Genomic DNA, 22500 nt, shown 5'->3' on the forward strand with positions numbered 1-22500 from the left:
AAATTAAACATACACAAGATACACACCCTTAAATAAAACATACACAAGATACACACCCTTAAATAAAACATACACAAGATACACACGCTTAAATAAAACATACACAAGATACACACCCTTAAATAAAACATACACAAGATACACACGCTTAAATAAAACATACACAAGATACACACGCTTAAATAAAACATACACAAGATATTCATTACAACAATGAAGATCTGAATAAGAACTGGGTCAATGAATGAATGCATCTGGAATGCAGCTATACAGCTGGACATTATTAGCTTGTTAGCTTCTGATGCACTACTCTTTTATTTTCATTATTAGCTTGTTAGCTTCTGATGCACTACTCTTTTATTTTCATTATTAGCTTGTTAGCTTCTGATGCACTACTCTTGTATTTACATTATCAGCTTGTTAGCTTCTGATGCACTACTCTTGTATTTACATTATTAGCTTGTTAGCTTCTGATGCACTACTCTTTTATTTACATTATTAGCTTGTTAGCTTCTGATGCACTACTCTTTTATTTACATTATTAGCTTGTTAGCTTCTGATGCACTACTCTTTTATTTACATTATTAGCTTGTTAGCTTCTGATGCACTACTCTTTTATTTACATTATTAGCTTGTTAGCTTCTGATGCACTACTCTTTTATTCTCATGTGAAAAATGTTTAATACTGCTGCTTCGAAGAAAAAAAAACAATACATTGACATGCTGCATTCAACAGACAAAATGACATAACAACACACAGGCCTCACCTGTCTTATTTTCAGGTTGGTCTCTCCATCCAGGTTGGAGGTTTCAATGTAACACATTCCTTGCGGTTCACTGGTCGGGAGTGAAAGGCAAGATTACGCAGGGCATGTGGACACATGTACGCACTAGCATCATGTTACCGTCAATTAGCGCTACGGCTACTCCCCAGTGCTGAGAACACTGGATCTGAATCATTAAAGAAAGACTATGAACATAGAACACTACTTGAATGCTTGGCTTTGGATGGTCACACTGTAAATACAGATTTGAAAAATTGATTTTTTTTTTTTGTCAAGAATGCTAATCCACAAACAAATCTGTCAATGTCATCTGCTAACACCATACACAATGGAGAGCCAACTCAAACAGAACAGCTGAACGCACCACTTCCACAAACAAAGACAATTCTATCAGTCATTTGTCCGTTGTGTGGCATCTTAAACTGGCCAGTCATGCTCTCTTGAATGTGTTTCATGTAAAGCAACATTCATCACAGCACACACATACAGTACGTGCATGCGGTATAGTATCTTATGAAAATAGGGTTAGTGTTCATAGTATGGCACGAACACATAGTGGAGTGTTATAAAACTAGGTCAGTGTTTTATAATGTAACATGTACAATATAGTATGTTATGAACCTAGGATGAGCATTTATAGACTAATAGTACATACACTGCATAGTGTAGCATTTTATGAAAGTACGATGAGTATTTAAATTCTAATAGTACATAAAGTGTAGTATTTTATATAAACATAGGATGAGCATTTAAAGCCAAATAGTACATATTTTACATTTTATTATTATATTGTTTAGTATTTTATAAACCTAGGATGAGCAATTATAGCCTAATAGTACATATAGTGTAGTATGTTCTAAGACTAGGATGAGCAATTCAAGTCTAATAGTACAGTGTAGTATGTTCTGATCCTAGGATGAGCTGTAATTATAGAAGTATGAGTATGGTGTAGTATGTTCTGATCCTAGGATGAGCTGTTAGTATAGAAGTATGAGTATGGTGTAGTATGTTCTGATCCTAGGATGAGCTGTTAGTATAGAAGTATGAGTATGGTGTAGTATGTTCTGATCCTAGGATGAGCTGTAATTATAGAAGTATGAGTATGGTGTAGTATGTTCTGATCCTAGGATGAGCTGTAATTATAGAAGTATGAGTATGGTGTAGTATGTTCTGATCCTAGGATGAGCTGTAATTATAGAAGTATGAGTATGGTGTAGTATGGTGAGTATGGTGTAGTATGGTGTAGTATGGTGAGTATGGTGTAGTATGGTGAGTATGGTGTAGTATGTTAGGGTCAGTGTTTCTCTCAGTCTCTGTGTGTGTTGGTGTTGAACCCAGCTGTCCTGTGAGTGGAAGTCTCGCACATGCAACTAGGAAGTGGGGAGAGCAGCACAGCACAAGCGTCACAGCAGACGAATGGGTGTTCAGCTGGGCACGAGACAGTTTGAGACAGTGAGACAGTTTGAGACAGTGAGACAGTTTGAGACAGTGAGACAGTTTGAGACAGTGCTTAGGGTGCCAACATCCACTGCCTCTTAATGAAACTGATGGGATGATGTATATGTGAATGATGAGCTCCCCGAAAGGAGAAATGTAGCTAAATGAATTGCCCGTGTATTTCATACTTAACGGGTGACCGTGGGGCATTGATTTTCTTATTGTATACATCTGCTTACTGCAGAGTGCTGCCAACACTGGCTGGAGGAAAGCTGAAACACTATGCTCCATATTAATCTATGGGCACCTTGCCAAGGGCAGCTACATTGCACAAAGCCATTCCATTTCAGAATGGAACAGAACAGAAGTTCCATTAACAATGCAGCAGAAATAAACAGCCTATCCATGACAGGGTGGTTTAGAAGGGGGAAAATAAGTTTTAAAACATCAAACCACCATAGATACAGAGTGGAAGCAAACTAGGCAGGAGGGGATGGTTCAGTGTTGCAGCACAGTGTGTGTGTGTGTGTGTGTGTGTGTGTGTGTGTGTGTGTGTGTGTGGTGCACTTGTGCTCCTGTTGAGATGTGACAGCATGCAATGAGTCACAGCGCAGATGTGGTCTCAGCTTGTGAGGGGCCAGGCAGCTGAGGTTGAAGCCATGCATTGTCTACGACACGGAAACACAATCTGCCAACCAAGTCAAAGGGTCCCTTTCTTTTAAGATGGGCGAAGAAGTGCTTCTCCCTGACTTGTGCTTGGCCGGGTAGCACCCAATACTGCTGCTATACAGCACGCGGCTGACGATTAGCCTTGATATAGAGCATCAGTACGCTTTCACAACATTGACATTGAAAATTCATTAACAGACAAACTTTGGAGATAACAGAGAGGGGAACTGATGCCCAATTATGAATTCAGTCTAGCAGTTCAAACGGTTTGTTTAGGTTTCCCTACTCAGTGAAAACTATGGGTGAAGTGGGAAATGTCTCTGTGTTCAGTGATGTGCGTTTCTAAATCTGAGCAACCCTCTCTGTGTATTCCCACAGGGAGTGCTCGTGATAAAAAAAAAAAAAGCGTCTCTTGTCCCATGCCACTTTCCCACAATTCCCCCTCGGAGCGCTGCAGTGACGTTCCTGACCTGGACGACAGGATGACGAGGTCCGCCGGGAGATGATCCCCGTTGGCCGCTTTGACTATCTCCCCCACCGCCACCTTTACCCAAGATGCACCAGCAGGGAGTGGGACAGAGCGTGGCGGAGTTGATCGCACACAGAAGAATGATTGTTGAGGATGAGGAGGCGGAGGAGGAAGAGGAGGAGGGCAGAAGAGATGGGAAGAGCGTAGGTAGACACACACACACACACACACAGGGATGAAGAGAGAGACAATGCTTTTAGTCTACAGAGGTAAAGAACACACACGTCAAACCCACAGTCGTTTCATTCGGTTTTGGTCTTCTGTTTCGTTTTCAAAAGCTCTCAGAAACAAGTCAGGCCCCATGTCAGGTTCACAAATCATGGACCACTGATGATCCACAAAAACAATAAACATGACGCTCAACTGGATTAGTCAAATGTACAGGTTGGACTGGATTTGGAAGTGGAATAGGATCAGCACATGAGGCCTGACTTGCTGAGGGCCACTGAAAAGGAAAGGAGAAGCCCAGTAACACAGCACACCCCTACAGGAAGTGATCAGTCTCCAGGCACTGCTGATCTGTGCTGCCCAGTGACACAGCACACCCCTACAGGAAGTGATCAGTCTCCAGGCACTGCTGATCTGTGCTGCCCAGTAACACAGCACACCCCTGAAGGAAGTGATCAGTCTCCAGGCACTGCTGATCTGTGCTGCCCAGTAACACAGCACACCCCTGAAGGAAGTGATCAGTCTCCAGGCACTGCTGATCTGTGCTGCCCAGTAACACAGCACACCCCTGAAGGAAGTGATCAGTCTCCAGGCACTGCTGATCTGTGCTGCCCAGTAACACAGCACACCCCTGAAGGAAGTGATGACTCCCACAAATGCACCTCTCACTGATCTCCTGCATCATTCCCCTCAGTAGGAAACACACTGCTTTAATAGGATGGTATACATCTTAAAGTTCAAGTTCATGTCACACAGTGCTATATTTTGTTTTTAACTTCCTCAGCATTTTAGGGCTGAAGCATCACTTCCTCTGCGGAGTGGAGAGCGAGAGCAGCGGGGACCGGACATGAGGGGGACTCCCTGGGACTTGAGTAGCGGTCCCGTACCTGGATGACAGCAGAATCACATCTGCAGGTACGTAATCTTTGCTATTTACTTTAACTATATCTCCCACCACAACCTGCAAGACAAACACTGGTTATGGTTAGGTCATTTTCTGAGGAAAAGTTTTTTTTCACACATTAGAATATAAAACCCTTCTCCTGCCGCTGCCCTTTATACCCTTAGACTGAGTCATGAGAGAGAACATTTTCAACATGTTGAATCCTGGCCAGGGGCGGAGTGGCCATCGGGAGGACCGGGATTTTTCCCGGTAGGCCGGTCGGCCAATAATCTATCGAGAACCAGCCTGCAGACTGGCCTTCGCAGCCGTCGTGTCAAATTCATGAGCGGCCCATCGAGATTACATGTACGTCGAATCATGGTCCCGTGAAAATCTCTAAGTTCTCTGAGAGTTCTGTGGTTCAGCAGTCCAACCACTATTTATAGCTCTATTTGTCTCTGTACATCACACCTATGGTGTGTGTCAAACTCACTCCCATTAATCCAACCTTCTGATTTTTGTTTAGCCTCCTATATTGATGTAATTCTTTTTTATTCAGACGCTTCATTAGGCTACTTTCATGACCACAAATATAAATTGGCCAGCGATTGAATTCGTTTTTTGTTGAATGTAGAATGGTCGGAGCAAATTGCCTCATGGGAAATGCGTATCGTTGTGCCTTTATCAAGTGAACCTAGGGAGATAAATTAGCGGCTATCAGCGAGAGAGAGCAGGTGAAGTGGACCTGATTGAGGGACATAAGAGAAAGGAGAAAGGAGGGGGCAAAAAGGCCAGACTGAAAAAGAGGCGGATGCTGGAGGAAAGTGCATCAAAATGTACAAGAATTACGGATTTATTCAACCAGCCGTCAACTAAATGCGAGTGAGTTGACAGGACACATTGTTGCGAATTAGCATAACATTTGAGCCAATACGGGACGCGATTTGTTCCGTATTTCCATAAATGTACATATACAAATACACTGTCACTGTCACTGTCATGTCTGTCACCCACACATCAACACTAAATCTAACAATAATGATCAAAAGCCGCCCGTTTGTTTGTGTAGTTGATATGGGAGGTGGAGGGGATGCGGGTTGGGCCAGTTTTGGGCACGTTGTGGGCCGGTGGTGGGCCGGTGCAGTCAGAATTGTCCCGGTGGATTTTTGTGTCCCACTCCGCCCCTGATCCTGGCAATTTACACCAATTTTACAATTTCATGAGATGCAAACTGCTTCACTGCATGGGAGCAAAAGCTCAGTTTGTGATGAAACAAGAACTCACAAACATTATTAACAGACCATCACTGTGGAAGTTAAAGCCTCTGCTTAATGAACAGGTAAATAACATAAAGACAACAAAAGGTGTCTTCCCTTTACTTCTGATCTACTACAGGTTTAACCTTTGTGTGTGTGTGTAAGCAGAGATACTTACCTCCCTTTCCAGGCGTTATGTTCCTGAGTGTGTGTGAGTTTACAGTACCAGTCTTGAGGCGGCTGAACACTTCAATTCCCTGAGAACCAGCAGTGAGCACACTGCACCAAGGCTGAGCGACCTCTACGCGACCTCTACACACTGAAGCCATCATAGTACTTACAGCACTGGTGAACCCTAACCCTAACCCATCATAGTACTTACAGCACTGGTGAACCCTAACCCTAACCCGTCATAGTACTTATAGCACTGGTGTCTGCTCACTGAAGCCATCATAGTACTTACAGCACTGGTGAACCCTAACCCTAACCCATCATAGTACTTACAGCACTGGTGTCTGAGCGACCTCTACGCAGGCTCAGTACACTGAAGCCATCATAGTGCTTACAGCACTGGTGTCTGCTCACTGAAGCCATCATAGTACTTACAGCACTGGTGAACCCTAACCCTAACCCATCATAGTACTTACAGCACTGGTGTCTGAGCGACCTCTACGCAGGCTCAGTACACTGAACCCATCATAGTGCTTACAGCACTGGTGTCTGCTCACAACTCCCTCTGCTCTGCACCTGCTTATTATAGGCCCTGCATGTCCCTGACACATTAATTAACTGGCCGCTTTTTAAAAACACACACTGACAGTGAAAGCTGCACTCTGTCGCAACCGCCCCATCATCCAGTATTATCAGCTGAGGAATGTACACACACTGAGTGTGGGGGAGGGGGAGACAGTAAGGATACTCTGTAGTGAATGTATTAGTTACAGGGCTTTAAGTACACATTACCTGGCATCGCAGGGTTTTACTATGAGCGTAATCGTAATGCAATAACTGTGACAAATATATCTTACATGTCCATTCTATAGTGTTTCAGTACAATGTCATTCTTGCATAGGAGCATGATGTTACAAGCTGCTAACCCCAACCCTCAACCTGAACTATCCCTTACCCTAACCTGAACCCTATACTTATCCCAGTGTGGTCTATTCCATAACACACACACACACACACACACACACGTGCCAGCACACACACACACACACACACACACACACACACACACACACACGCGCCCGCACACACACACACACACACGCGCCAGCACACACACACACACACACACAGTGTGTGGTCTATTCCATGACACAGACATGGCCAGCCGTAGCCTCTCTTAGGGCGCTCTGCTTTCTCTATGGGGCAGTGGGCCAGTCAGGGAGCCAGTCAGTGGGCCAGTCAGTGGGCCAGTCAGTGGGCCACAGCACACAGCCAGGGCTGGTGGGAACCATCTGGCATGGAGAGCAGGAGAGAGAGAGAAAGGGAGAGGAGAGGGAGAGAGAGAGAGAGAAAGAGAGAGAGAGAGAGAGAGAGAGAGAGAGGGGTAGGGAGAGAGAGAGACGTACCTTTTCCCAGTGCACAATCTCCCAGGCGCCATTCCTCAGCACTGCAGGTGGGGGAAGAAGAAGAGAATTAGAGAGAGACACAGAGAGAGATGGGAGAGAGAGGGAAGGGGAGGGAGTGGGAGAGAGAGAGAGAAGGAGGGAGGGAATATAGGAAGAGTGAAGGAGAAAAAAGAAAGAGAAAGAAGGAAAGGATGAGGACCAAAACGAGTAGAGAGAGAGGGAGGACAGATTGTGAAATGACGATAAAGCGGGGGAGATGAAAAGGAGAAGAGAGGAAAGGAGACATGAAGACATTCAAGAAGAGAGGAAAGGAGACATGAAGACATACAAGAAGAGAGGAAAGGAGACATGAAGACATACAAGAAGAGAGGAAAGGAGACATGAAGACATAAAAGAAGAGAGGAAAGGAGACATGAAGACATACAAGAAGAGAGGAAAGGAGACATGAAGACATACAAGAAGAGAGGAAAGGAGACATGAAGACATACAAGAAGAGAGGAAAGGAGACATGAAGACATAAAAGAAGAGAGGAAAGGAGACATGAAGACATACAAGAAGAGAGGAAAGGAGACATGAAGACATACAAGAAGAGAGGAAAGGAGACATGAAGACATACAAGAAGAGAGGAAAGGCGACATGAAGACATACAAGAAGAGAGGAAAGGAGACATGAAGACATACAAGAAGAGAGGAAAGGAGACATGAAGACATAAAAGAAGAGAGGAAAGGAGACATGAAGACATACAAGAAGAGAGGAAAGGAGACATGAAGACATACAAGAAGAGAGGAAAGGAGACATGAAGACATACAAGAAGAGAGGAAAGGAGACATGAAGACATAAAAGAAGAGAGGAAAGGAGACATGAAGACATACAAGAAGAGAGGAAAGGAGACATGAAGACATACAAGAAGAGAGGAAAGGAGACATGAAGACATACAAGAAGAGAGGAAAGGAGACATGAAGACATAAAAGAAGAGAGGAAAGGCGACATGAAGACATACAAGAAGAGAGGAAAGGAGACATGAAGACATACAAGAAGAGAGGAAAGGAGACATGAAGACATACAAGAAGAGAGCAAGGGCGACACAGAGAGAGAGAGAGCGTGTGGAAGTAGGAGACAGAGAGTAAGAAAGATGGCACTGTCGACAGAACTGCAGCTCTCTCTTTGGGCGTGTCATATTCAATGTGCCTCGAGAGTCAGGAGGCTTCTGTGGCCGTGCTGAAGCCTCTACACACAGCACACACACACACACACACACACACACACACACCCGGATAAACAAATGAGCTGAGCAGCCTCTCAGAGCAAATAGAGTGCAACAGATGATCATCCCCACAGAGGAATGGAGAGAGACACACTCACACTCACAGACACACACACACACACACTCACACTCACACACACAGACACACACACACACACAGACACACTCACATTCACACTCACAGACACACACACACTCACCCTCACACTCACACTCACACTCACACACAGACAATCTCTCTGTTGAGTTGAGCTGAAATGAAGTGGAATTCAGCACGTGGCGAGTGAGGTGGACTCTCTTTAGAGTAGCAGGGCCTGCTGGGTTAGGGTTAGGGGTGGCGAGTGAGGTGGACTCTCTTTAGAGTAGCAGGGCCTGCTGGGTTAGGGTTAGGGGTGGCGAGTGAGGTGGACTCTCTTTAGAGTAGCAGGGCCTGCTGGGTTAGGGTTAGGGGTGGCGAGTGAGGTGGACTCTCTTTAGAGTAGCAGGGCCTGCTGGGTTAGGGTTAGGGGTGGTATTCAGCCCGTGGCGAGTGAGGTTTAGAGTAGCAGGGCCTGCTGGTCACACACATGCTGTCAGGACAACTACAAGTTGATAGAATTATGAAGACATGGCATTTAAAAGCCAACTGAGGAAGTGAAGTGTTTTTATGAGAGCAAAAACATTAAGGGGTTGATGCCCCTGTGACCTGTGACCTGACGACCTTTGGGCCTCGCATGACCTTCCGGTGCTAAGGGGCAGAGCATGGGTTTGGGGAATGGCAGCATGTTCCGGTGCTATGGGGGTGGGCATGGGTTTGGGGAATGGCAGCATGTTCCGGTGCTATGGGGGTGGGCATGGGTTTGGGGAATGGCAGCATGTTCCGGTGCTATGGGGGTGGGCATGGGTTTGGGGAATGGCAGCATGTTCCGGTGCTATGGGGGTGGGCATGGGTTTGGGGAATGGCAGCATGTTCCGGTGCTATGGGGGTGGGCATGGGTTTGGGGAATGGCAGCATGTTCCGGTGCTATGGGGGTGGGCATGGGTTTGGGGAATGGCAGCATGTTCCGGTGCTATGGGGGTGGGCATGGGTTTGGGGAATGGCAGCATGTTCCGGTGCTATGGGGGTGGGCATGGGTTTGGGGAATGGCAGCATGTTCCGGTGCTATGGGGGTGGGCATGGGTTTGGGGAATGGCAGCATGTTCCGGTGCTATGGGGGTGGGCATGGGTTTGGGGAATGGCAGCATGTTCCGGTGCTATGGGGGTGGGCATGGGTTTGGGGAATGGCAGCATGTTCCGGTGCTATGGGGGTGGACATGGGTTTGGGGAATGGCAGCATGTTCCGGTGCTATGGGGCTGGGCATGGGTTTGGGGAATGGCAGCATGTTCCGGTGCTATGGGGGTGGGCATGGGTTTGGGGAATGGCAGCATGTTCCGGTGCTATGGGGGTGGGCATGGGTTTGGGGAATGGCAGCATGTTCCGGTGCTAAGGGGCTGGGCATGGGTTTGGGGAATGGCAGCATGTTCCGGTGCTATGGGGGTGGGCATGGGTTTGGGGAATGGCAGCATGTTCCGGTGCTAAGGGGCTGGGCATGGGTTTGGGGAATGGCAGCATGTTCCGGTGCTATGGGGGTGGGCATGGGTTTGGGGAATGGCAGCATGTTCCGGTGCTAAGGGGCTGGGCATGGGTTTGGGGAATGGCAGCATGTTCCGGTGCTATGGGGGTGGGCATGGGTTTGGGGAATGGCAGCATGTTCCGGTGCTATGGGGGTGGGCATGGGTTTGGGGAATGGCAGCATGTTCCGGTGCTATGGGGGTGGGCATGGGTTTGGGGAATGGCAGCATGTTCCGGTGCTAAGGGGCTGGGCATGGGTTTGGGGAATGGCAGCATGTTCCGGTGCTATGGGGGTGGGCATGGGTTTGGGGAATGGCAGCATGTTCCGGTGCTAAGGGGCTGGGCATGGGTTTGGGGAATGGCAGCATGTTCCGGTGCTATGGGGGTGGGCATGGGTTTGGGGAATGGCAGCATGTTCCGGTGCTATGGGGGTGGGCATGGGTTTGGGGAATGGCAGCATGTTCCGGTGCTATGGGGGTGGGCATGGGTTTGGGGAATGGCAGCATGTTCCGGTGCTAAGGGGCTGGGCATGGGTTTGGGGAATGGCAGCATGTTCCGGTGCTATGGGGGTGGGCATGGGTTTGGGGAATGGCAGCATGTTCCGGTGCTATGGGGGTGGGCATGGGTTTGGGGAATGGCAGCATGTTCCGGTGCTATGGGGGTGGGCATGGGTTTGGGGAATGGCAGCATGTTCCGGTGCTATGGGGGTGGGCATGGGTTTGGGGAATGGCAGCATGTGTGTGTGTGTGTGTGTATGTGTGTGTGTGTGTGTGTGTGTCTCACCTTGGGTTTCCTTCCTGTTGACGACACCGTCTGCATTGTGCCGCTTCTGAAAGAGAGGAAAGAGAAAGATGAGTTTAGCAGGAGGGCACACACACACACGGTGACTCAAACACACGGTGTCTCACGGAATGTCTGCAGCTCAGAGAGGGCAAAAGGCTCCCTAAGAGAGGCACACGAGGCACGAGTGATGAGAGGGGGGTCAAGATGGAACACGAGGGAAAAGTGGTACGTCAGACGAAGAGTAGCGTTTCCTCAGCAAATTACAACAGCCACTTTGATCTCTGCTTACACTGAGGGGGGGGTGGGGGGGGGGGGGGGAGCGATTGGAGCTCTCCAAACATTAACGTAGAGGAGAGGCTGACTACAGCCCCGAGGACATAGATAGAAAAAAAACACTGCATGTATATTTAACGCACCCTCATCCTAGCTCCGTTAGGGCTATTACACTACTGCCCACAGCACAGAAAGGCACACACACACACACACACACACACACACACACACACACACACACACACAGGTCACTGTCAGGACAGAATCATATTTACATGACAACTAACAGACATTTCAGTGCGATGATGAGGCTTCTGATTCGGATGTAACATGGTCTGTTTGATGTCATTAGAAATCTTGATCATCCGTGGGTATGCTGCAGCTGGAAGATGACCATTGGCCTTATGAACGCTCATTGGCCTTATGAAGGCTCATTGGCCTTCACTTACTGACGCTGTGTTTAGGCACCACAGATTCTGTAGACATGCTCTTGTTTTACTCGATACACTCACGTCTTAAACTAACAGATGAACTGCCTGAGGAAAAATTCCGCAGTGCTTCCTCACTTCCTTTCCTCCCCCCCTCCTCCTCCTCCTCCTCCTCTCTCTCTCTTTCGCTCTTGGTCTCGCTCTCAGAAAGAAAAGCGTGGAGAAGCTGATAGTGTTTCATATGAAAGAAGAGAGAGGAGAAGCTGATAGTGTTTAATATGACAGAAGAGAGAGGAGAAGCTGATAGTGTTTAATATGACAGAAGAGAGAGGAGAAGCTGATAGTGTTTAATATGAAAGAGAAGAGAAAGGAGAAGCTGATAGTGTTTAATATGACAGAAGAGAGAGGAGAAGCTGATAGTGTTTAATATGACAGAAGAGAGAGGAGAAGCTGATAGTGTTTAATATGAAAGAGAAGAGAGGAGAAGCTGATAGTGTTTAATATGAAAGAAGAGAGAGGAGAAGCTGATAATGTTTAATATGAAAGAGAAGAGAAAGGAGAAGCTGATAGTGTTTAATATGACAGAAGAGAGAGGAGAAGCTGATAGTGTTTAATATGAAAGAAGAGAGAGGAGAAGCTGATAGTGTTTAATATGAAAGAAGAGAGAGGAGAAGCTGATAGTGTTTAATATGAAAGAGAAGAGAGGAGAAGCTGATAGTGTTTAATATGAAAGAAGAGAGAGGAGAAGCTGATAGTGTTTCATATGAAAGAAGAGAGGAGAAGCTGATAGTGTTTAATATGAAAGAAGAGAGAGGAGAAGCTGATAGTGTTTAATATGACAGAAGAGAGTGGAGAAGCTGATAGTGTTTCATATGAAAGAAGAGAGGAGAAGCTGATAGTGTTTAATATGAAAGAAGAGAGAGGAGAAGCTGATAGTGTTTAATATGAAAGAAGAGAGAGGAGAAGCTGATAGTGTTTAATATGACAGAAGAGAGGAGAAGCTGATAGTGTTTAATATGAAAGAAGAGAGGAGAAGCTGATAGTGTTTCATATGAAAGAAGAGAGGAGAAGCTGATAGTGTTTAATATGAAAGAAGAGAGAGGAGAAGCTGATAGTGTTTAATATGACAGAAGAGAGTGGAGAAGCTGATAGTGTTTCATATGAAAGAAGAGAGGAGAAGCTGATAGTGTTTAATATGAAAGAAGAGAGAGGAGAAGCTGATAGTGTTTAATATGACAGAAGAGAGGAGAAGCTGATAGTGTTTAATATGACAGAAGAGAGGAGAAGCTGATAGTGTTTAATATGAAAGAAGAGAGGAGAAGCTGATAGTGTTTCATATGAAAGAAGAGAGGAGAAGCTGATAGTGTTTAATATGAAAGAAGAGAGAGGAGAAGCTGATAGTGTTTAATATGACAGAAGAGAGTGGAGAAGCTGATAGTGTTTCATATGAAAGAAGAGAGGAGAAGCTGATAGTGTTTAATATGAAAGAAGAGAGAGGAGAAGCTGATAGTGTTTAATATGACAGAAGAGAGGAGAAGCTGATAGTGTTTAATATGAAAGAAGAGAGAGGAGAAGCTGATAGTGTTTAATATGAAAGAGAAGAGAGGAGAAGCTGATAGTGTTTAATATGACAGAAGAGAGAGGAGAAGCTGATAGTGTTTAATATGACAGAAGAGAGAGGAGAAGCTGATAGTGTTTAATATGAAAGAAGAGAGGAGAAGCTGATAGTGTTTAATATGAAAGAAGAGAGGAGAAGCTGATAGTGTTTAATATGAAAGAGAAGAGAGGAGAAGCTGATAGTGTTTAATATGAAAGAGAAGAGAGAGGAGAAGCTGATAGTGTTTAATATGAAAGAGAAGAGAGGAGAAGCTGATAGTGTTTAATATGAAAGAGAAGAGAGGAGAAGCTGATAGTGTTTAATATGACAGAAGAGAGGAGAAGCTGATAGTGTTTAATATGACAGAAGAGAGAGGAGAAGCTGATAGTGTTTAATATGAAAGAAGAGAGAGGAGAAGCTGATAGTGTTTAATATGAAAGAGAAGAGAGGAGAAGCTGATAGTGTTTAATATGACAGAAGAGAGGAGAAGCTGATAGTGTTTAATATGACAGAAGAGAGAGGAGAAGCTGATAGTGTTTAATATGAAAGAAGAGAGAGGAGAAGCTGATAGTGTTTAATATGAAAGAGAAGAGAGGAGAAGCTGATAGTGTTTAATATGAAAGAAGAGAGAGGAGAAGCTGATAGTGTTTAATATGACAGAAGAGAGGAGAAGCTGATAGTGTTTAATATGACAGAAGAGAGAGGAGAAGCTGATAGTGTTTAATATGAAAGAGAAGAGAGGAGAAGCTGATAGTGTTTAATATGACAGAAGAGAGAGGAGAAGCTGATAGTGTTTAATATGACAGAAGAGAGAGGAGAAGCTGATAGTGTTTAATATGAAAGAAGAGAGGAGAAGCTGATAGTGTTTAATATGAAAGAAGAGAGGAGAAGCTGATAGTGTTTAATATGAAAGAGAAGAGAGGAGAAGCTGATAGTGTTTAATATGAAAGAGAAGAGAGAGGAGAAGCTGATAGTGTTTAATATGAAAGAAGAGAGGAGAAGCTGATAGTGTTTAATATGACAGAAGAGAGGAGAAGCTGATAGTGTTTAATATGACAGAAGAGAGAGGAGAAGCTGATAGTGTTTAATATGAAAGAAGAGAGAGGAGAAGCTGATAGTGTTTAATATGAAAGAGAAGAGAGGAGAAGCTGATAGTGTTTAATATGACAGAAGAGAGGAGAAGCTGATAGTGTTTAATATGACAGAAGAGAGAGGAGAAGCTGATAGTGTTTAATATGAAAGAAGAGAGAGGAGAAGCTGATAGTGTTTAATATGAAAGAAGAGAGAGGAGAAGCTGATAGTGTTTAATATGAAAGAGAAGAGAGGAGAAGCTGATAGTGTTTAATATGACAGAAGAGAGGAGAAGCTGATAGTGTTTAATATGACAGAAGAGAGAGGAGAAGCTGATAGTGTTTAATATGAAAGAAGAGAGAGGAGAAGCTGATAGTGTTTAATATGAAAGAGAAGAGAGGAGAAGCTGATAGTGTTTAATATGAAAGAAGAGAGAGGAGAAGCTGATAGTGTTTAATATGAAAGAGAAGAGAGGAGAAGCTGATAGTGTTTAATATGACAGAAGAGAGAGGAGAAGCTGATAGTGTTTAATATGAAAGAAGAGAGGAGAAGCTGATAGTGTTTAATATGAAAGAAGAGAGGAGAAGCTGATAGTGTTTAATATGAAAGAGAAGAGAGGAGAAGCTGATAGTGTTTAATATGAAAGAGAAGAGAGAGGAGAAGCTGATAGTGTTTAATATGAAAGAAGAGAGGAGAAGCTGATAGTGTTTAATATGAAAGAAGAGAGAGGAGAAGCTGATAGTGTTTAATATGACAGAAGAGAGAAGAAGCTGATAGTGTTTAATATGAAAGAAGAGAGGAGAAGCTGATAGTGTTTAATATGAAAGAGAAGAGAGGAGAAGCTGATAGTGTTTAATATGAAAGAAGAGAGGAGAAGCTGATAGTGTTTAATATGAAAGAAGAGAGAGGAGAAGCTGATAGTGTTTAATATGACAGAAGAGAGAGGAGAAGCTGATAGTGTTTAATATGAAAGAGAAGAGAGAGGAGAAGCTGATAGTGTTTAATATGAAAGAAGAGAGAGGAGAAGCTGATAGTGTTTAATATGAAAGAAGAGAGAGGAGAAGCTGATAGTGTTTAATATGAAAGAAGAGAGGAGAAGCTGATAGTGTTTAATATGAAAGAAGAGAGAGGAGAAGCTGATAGTGTTTAATATGACAGAAGAGAGAAGAAGCTGATAGTGTTTAATATGAAAGAAGAGAGGAGAAGCTGATAGTGTTTAATATGAAAGAGAAGAGAGGAGAAGCTGATAGTGTTTAATATGACAGGAGAGAGGAGAAGCTGATAGTGTTTAATATGAAAGAGAAGAGAGGAGAAGCTGATAGTGTTTAATATGAAAGAAGAGAGAGGAGAAGCTGATAGTGTTTAATATGAAAGAGAAGAGAGAGGAGAAGCTGATAGTGTTTAATATGAAAGAGAAGAGAGAGGAGAAGCTGATAGTGTTTAATATGAAAGAGAGGAGAAGCTGATAGTGTTTAATATGAAAGAAGAGAGGAGAAGCTGATAGTGTTTAATATGAAAGAAGAGTGGAGAAGCTGATAGTGTTTAATATGAAAGAAGAGAGGAGAAGCTGATAGTGTTTAATATGAAAGAAGAGAGAGGAGAAGCTGATAGTGTTTAATATGACAGAAGAGAGAGGAGAAGCTGATAGTGTTTAATATGAAAGAAGAGAGAGGAGAAGCTGATAGTGTTTAATATGACAAAAGAGAGGAGAAGCTGATAGTGTTTAATATGACAGAAGAGAGGAGAAGCTGATAGTGTTTAATATGACAGAAGAGAGAGGAGAAGCTGATAGTGTTTAATATGAAAGAAGAGAGAGGAGAAGCTGATAGTGTTTAATATGAAAGAAGAGAGAGGAGAAGCTGATAGTGTTTAATATGACAGAAGAGAGAAGAAGCTGATAGTGTTTAATATGAAAGAAGAGAGAGGAGAAGCTGATAGTGTTTAATATGAAAGAGAAGAGAGGAGAAGCTGATAGTGTTTAATATGACAGAAGAGAGAGGAGAAGTTGATAGTGTTTAATATGAAAGAAGAGAGGAGAAGCTGATAGTGTTTAATATGAAAGAAGAGAGGAGAAGCTGATAGTGTTTAATATGAAAGAGAAGAGAGGAGAAGCTGATAGTGTTTAATATGAAAGAGAAGAGAGAGGAGAAGCTGATAGTGTTTAATATGAAAGAAGAGAGGAGAAGCTGATAGTGTTTAATATGAAAGAAGAGAGAGGAGAAGCTGATAGTGTTTAATATGACAGAAGAGAGAAGAAGCTGATAGTGTTTAATATGAAAGAAGAGAGGAGAAGCTGATAGTGTTTAATATGAAAGAGAAGAGAGGAGAAGCTGATAGTGTTTAATATGAAAGAAGAGAGGAGAAGCTGATAGTGTTTAATATGAAAGAAGAGAGAGGAGAAGCTGATAGTGTTTAATATGACAGAAGAGAGAGGAGAAGCTGATAGTGTTTAATATGAAAGAGAAGAGAGAGGAGAAGCTGATAGTGTTTAATATGAAAGAAGAGAGAGGAGAAGCTGATAGTGTTTAATATGAAAGAAGAGAGAGGAGAAGCTGATAGTGTTTAATATGAAAGAAGAGAGGAGAAGCTGATAGTGTTTAATATGAAAGAAGAGAGAGGAGAAGCTGATAGTGTTTAATATGACAGAAGAGAGAAGAAGCTGATAGTGTTTAATATGAAAGAAGAGAGGAGAAGCTGATAGTGTTTAATATGAAAGAGAAGAGAGGAGAAGCTGATAGTGTTTAATATGACAGGAGAGAGGAGAAGCTGATAGTGTTTAATATGAAAGAGAAGAGAGGAGAAGCTGATAGTGTTTAATATGAAAGAAGAGAGAGGAGAAGCTGATAGTGTTTAATATGAAAGAGAAGAGAGAGGAGAAGCTGATAGTGTTTAATATGAAAGAGAAGAGAGAGGAGAAGCTGATAGTGTTTAATATGAAAGAGAGGAGAAGCTGATAGTGTTTAATATGAAAGAAGAGAGGAGAAGCTGATAGTGTTTAATATGAAAGAAGAGTGGAGAAGCTGATAGTGTTTAATATGAAAGAAGAGAGGAGAAGCTGATAGTGTTTAATATGAAAGAAGAGAGAGGAGAAGCTGATAGTGTTTAATATGACAGAAGAGAGAGGAGAAGCTGATAGTGTTTAATATGAAAGAAGAGAGAGGAGAAGCTGATAGTGTTTAATATGACAAAAGAGAGGAGAAGCTGATAGTGTTTAATATGACAGAAGAGAGGAGAAGCTGATAGTGTTTAATATGACAGAAGAGAGAGGAGAAGCTGATAGTGTTTAATATGACAGAAGAGAGGAGAAGCTGATAGTGTTTAATATGACAGAAGAGAGAGGAGAAGCTGATAGTGTTTAATATGAAAGAAGAGAGAGGAGAAGCTGATAGTGTTTAATATGAAAGAGAAGAGAGGAGAAGCTGATAGTGTTTAATATGAAAGAAGAGAGAGGAGAAGCTGATAGTGTTTAATATGAAAGAGAAGAGAGGAGAAGCTGATAGTGTTTAATATGACAGAAGAGAGAGGAGAAGCTGATAGTGTTTAATATGAAAGAAGAGAGGAGAAGCTGATAGTGTTTAATATGAAAGAAGAGAGGAGAAGCTGATAGTGTTTAATATGAAAGAGAAGAGAGGAGAAGCTGATAGTGTTTAATATGAAAGAGAAGAGAGAGGAGAAGCTGATAGTGTTTAATATGAAAGAAGAGAGGAGAAGCTGATAGTGTTTAATATGAAAGAAGAGAGAGGAGAAGCTGATAGTGTTTAATATGACAGAAGAGAGAAGAAGCTGATAGTGTTTAATATGAAAGAAGAGAGGAGAAGCTGATAGTGTTTAATATGAAAGAGAAGAGAGGAGAAGCTGATAGTGTTTAATATGAAAGAAGAGAGGAGAAGCTGATAGTGTTTAATATGAAAGAAGAGAGAGGAGAAGCTGATAGTGTTTAATATGACAGAAGAGAGAGGAGAAGCTGATAGTGTTTAATATGAAAGAGAAGAGAGAGGAGAAGCTGATAGTGTTTAATATGAAAGAAGAGAGAGGAGAAGCTGATAGTGTTTAATATGAAAGAAGAGAGAGGAGAAGCTGATAGTGTTTAATATGAAAGAAGAGAGGAGAAGCTGATAGTGTTTAATATGAAAGAAGAGAGAGGAGAAGCTGATAGTGTTTAATATGACAGAAGAGAGAAGAAGCTGATAGTGTTTAATATGAAAGAAGAGAGGAGAAGCTGATAGTGTTTAATATGAAAGAGAAGAGAGGAGAAGCTGATAGTGTTTAATATGACAGGAGAGAGGAGAAGCTGATAGTGTTTAATATGAAAGAGAAGAGAGGAGAAGCTGATAGTGTTTAATATGAAAGAAGAGAGAGGAGAAGCTGATAGTGTTTAATATGAAAGAGAAGAGAGAGGAGAAGCTGATAGTGTTTAATATGAAAGAGAAGAGAGAGGAGAAGCTGATAGTGTTTAATATGAAAGAGAGGAGAAGCTGATAGTGTTTAATATGAAAGAAGAGAGGAGAAGCTGATAGTGTTTAATATGAAAGAAGAGTGGAGAAGCTGATAGTGTTTAATATGAAAGAAGAGAGGAGAAGCTGATAGTGTTTAATATGAAAGAAGAGAGAGGAGAAGCTGATAGTGTTTAATATGACAGAAGAGAGAGGAGAAGCTGATAGTGTTTAATATGAAAGAAGAGAGAGGAGAAGCTGATAGTGTTTAATATGACAGAAGAGAGAGGAGAAGCTGATAGTGTTTAATATGACAGAAGAGAGGAGAAGCTGATAGTGTTTAATATGACAGAAGAGAGAGGAGAAGCTGATAGTGTTTAATATGAAAGAAGAGAGAGGAGAAGCTGATAGTGTTTAATATGAAAGAAGAGAGAGGAGAAGCTGATAGTGTTTAATATGAAAGAAGAGAGAGGAGAAGCTGATAGTGTTTAATATGAAAGAAGAGAGAGGAGAAGCTGATAGTGTTTAATATGACAGAAGAGAGGAGAAGCTGATAGTGTTTAATATGAAAGAAGAGAGGAGAAGCTGATAGTGTTTAATATGAAAGAAGAGAGAGGAGAAGCTGATAGTGTTTAATATGAAAGAAGAGAGAGGAGAAGCTGATAGTGTTTAATATGACAGAAGAGAGAGGAGAAGCTGATAGTGTTTAATATGACAGAAGAGAGGAGAAGCTGATAGTGTTTAATATGAAAGAGAAGAGAGGAGAAGCTGATAGTGTTTAATATGACAGAAGAGAGAGGAGAAGCTGATAGTGTTTAATATGACAGAAGAGAGTGGAGAAGCTGATAGTGTTTAATATGAAAGAGAAGAGAGGAGAAGCTGATAGTGTTTAATATGAAAGAGAAGAGAGAGGAGAAGCTGATAGTGTTTAATATGACAGAAGAGAGAGGAGAAGCTGATAGTGTTTAATATGAAAGAGAAGAGAGGAGAAGCTGATAGTGTTTAATATGACAGAAGAGAGAGGAGAAGCTGATAGTGTTTAATATGAAAGAGAAGAGAGGAGAAGCTGATAGTGTTTAATATGAAAGAGAAGAGAGGAGAAGCTGATAGTGTTTAATATGACAGAAGAGAGGAGAAGCTGATAGTGTTTAATATGAAAGAAGAGAGAGGAGAAGCTGATAGTGTTTAATATGAAAGAGAAGAGAGGAGAAGCTGATAGTGTTTAATATGACAGAAGAGAGAGGAGAAGCTGATAGTGTTTAATATGAAAGAAGACAGTGGAGAAGCTGATAGTGTTTAATATGAAAGAGAAGAGAGTGGAGAAGCTGATAGTGTTTAATATGAAAGAGAAGAGAGGAGAAGCTGATAGTGTTTAATATGACAGAAGAGAGGAGAAGCTGATAGTGTTTAATATGAAAGAAGAGAGAGGAGAAGCTGATAGTGTTTAATATGAAAGAGAAGAGAGGAGAAGCTGATAGTGTTTAATATGACAGAAGAGAGAGGAGAAGCTGATAGTGTTTAATATGAAAGAAGACAGTGGAGAAGCTGATAGTGTTTAATATGAAAGAGAAGAGAGAGGAGAAGCTGATAGTGTTTAATATGAAAGAGAAGAGAGGAGAAGCTGATAGTGTTTAATATGAAAGAGAAGAGAGAGGAGAAGCTGATAGTGTTTAATATGAAAGAGAAGAGAGGAGAAGCTGATAGTGTTTAATATGAAAGAAGAGAGAGGAGAAGCTGATAGTGTTTAATATGAAAGAGAAGAGAGGAGAAGCTGATAGTGTTTAATATGACAGAAGAGAGAGGAGAAGCTGATAGTGTTTAATATGAAAGAAGACAGTGGAGAAGCTGATAGTGTTTAATATGAAAGAGAAGAGAGAGGAGAAGCTGATAGTGTTTAATATGAAAGAGAAGAGAGGAGAAGCTGATAGTGTTTAATATGACAGAAGAGAGAGGAGAAGCTGATAGTGTTTAATATGACAGAAGAGAGAGGAGAAGCTGATAGTGTTTAATATGACAGAAGAGAGGAGAAGCTGATAGTGTTTAATATGACAGAAGAGAGAGGAGAAGCTGATAGTGTTCAATATGACAGGTGCCTTCACTCCCTGTTGGGAAATGTAATAAACGGTCAACCACTCGTGGAGAGCTCTTCAGCTCTGCAGCAACAGGGGTGGGTTAAAGCTTTAAGACTTTTGTGTGTGTGTGTGTCTGTGTGCGTGCCAGGGTGTGTGTGTGTGTGTGTCTTAAAGTGTGTGTGCGTGCCATGGTGTGTGTGTGTGTGTGTGTCTTAAAGTGTGTGTGCGTGCCAGGGTGTGTGTGTGTGTGTGTGTCTTAAAGTGTGTGTGCGTGCCAGGGTGTGTGTGTTTAATTGGGGAGTGCTGTGAACTGCTGGACAATGTATCCATGCAGTGCTGTGGGGTAGTAGTGGCAGTAAGGAGGGGGGGGGGGGGGTGTCTCTAAATGTTCCTTTTCTTCTCATCCCTCTCTCCCTCCCCCTCCCTCTCTCTCTCTCTCTTCCTCTCTCTCTCCCTCTATTTCTCTCTCCCTCTCTCTCTCCCTCTCTCTCTCTCTCTCTCTCTCTCTTCCTGTGGAGTTGAAGTGATCATTAGATTAAAGTGCTTAAATTATGCAGACCCTGAGGGAGACTCAGAGGGAGGAGATGGCTTATATGGCGGCTCACTCCTCCTCTCCACACACACTCTCACACACACTCTCACACACACACACTCTCACACACTTTCTAACACACACTCTCTCACACACACACACTCTCTCTCACACACACACTCTAACACACACACTCTCACACACACCCTCACACACACAGAAGATGGCTTATATGGTGGCTCACTCCTCCTCTCCACACACTCTCACACACTTTCTAACACACACACTCTCACACACACAGAAGATGGCTTATATGGCGGCTCACTCCTCCTCTCCACGCCGTGAATGTGAGAGAGTGTGTGAGGGAGAGTGTGTGTGAGGGAGAGTGTGTGTGTGAGGGAGAGTGTGTGAGGGAGAGTGTGTGAGGGAGAGTGTGAGAGGGAGAGTGTGTGTGGGAGAATGTGAGAGGGAGAGTGTGAGAGGGAGAGTGTGTGTGAGAGAGTGTGTGAGGTAGGGCTGGGCGATATGGAAAAAAAACATATATCACGATATGGATTATTTTATATCACGATAGCGATATATATCACGATATGCCCTCTTGCTTTACTGGATAGGGGTGTACTTAAAAGTGTGATCCATCACGACCTGTACCACAATTACGCAGATTGTACTGAACGTTTCCATTGAATCTTTAAATAGTAAGATTAAAACAAAGTGCATGACATTTAGGCCAGTGCTTGTGACTTTTAGTGGTTCTTTAATGTAGGCCTACCTTCAGAAGATAAATCAAGTTTAATTTAATTAAAAAACTTTCTTTTCAATGTTTGTTCATATGCTATAGCAATAATGATGAGAAAAACATTTTCTTATATGGCCACGTATAAAAATAAGAAAATTAAGAAGTTGGCCATTACACATACGCCCCATTGACCGCTTCAGCCCGTTGGTGCAACAGTGAAGATGGTCCTGTAAACAAACGCAAGTAAACGATGGAGCTGCGTTTTATCTGGATAAAAAGCATATTAGCGTTTACATTTCCCAACCAATTTCATTTTTATCTTCAAGGGTTTATGATCTACGTGGAGTACCAAAAAAAACCTCCATGCTACTTAGAATCTAGATAGTTAAGCTATAAACGCCAAAGACATATA

The 22500-nt window shown here is 42.6% G+C and overlaps 1 protein-coding gene across 1 annotated transcript in view; it reads right to left on the bottom strand.

The window, feature by feature from the left end:
- The window catches only part of LOC308382547 (phospholipid-transporting ATPase IA-like), a gene marked incomplete at both ends in the record, with an annotated part of 53185 nt that overhangs the window by 1920 nt on the left and 28765 nt on the right, over positions 1–22500 (bottom strand). The window contains 4 exons of the mRNA XM_080860947.1: positions 768–837; positions 3362–3435; positions 7305–7345; positions 10944–10989. Of these exons, the coding sequence (XP_080717073.1) occupies positions 768–837; positions 3362–3435; positions 7305–7345; positions 10944–10989 (231 nt within the window). The remainder of the gene's footprint in view (positions 1–767; positions 838–3361; positions 3436–7304; positions 7346–10943; positions 10990–22500) is intronic.

The sequence above is a fragment of the Sprattus sprattus genome, assembly GCF_963457725.1.
Source record: "Sprattus sprattus genome assembly, contig: scaffold_142, whole genome shotgun sequence".
NCBI classification, from domain to species: Eukaryota; Metazoa; Chordata; class Actinopteri; order Clupeiformes; family Clupeidae; genus Sprattus; species Sprattus sprattus.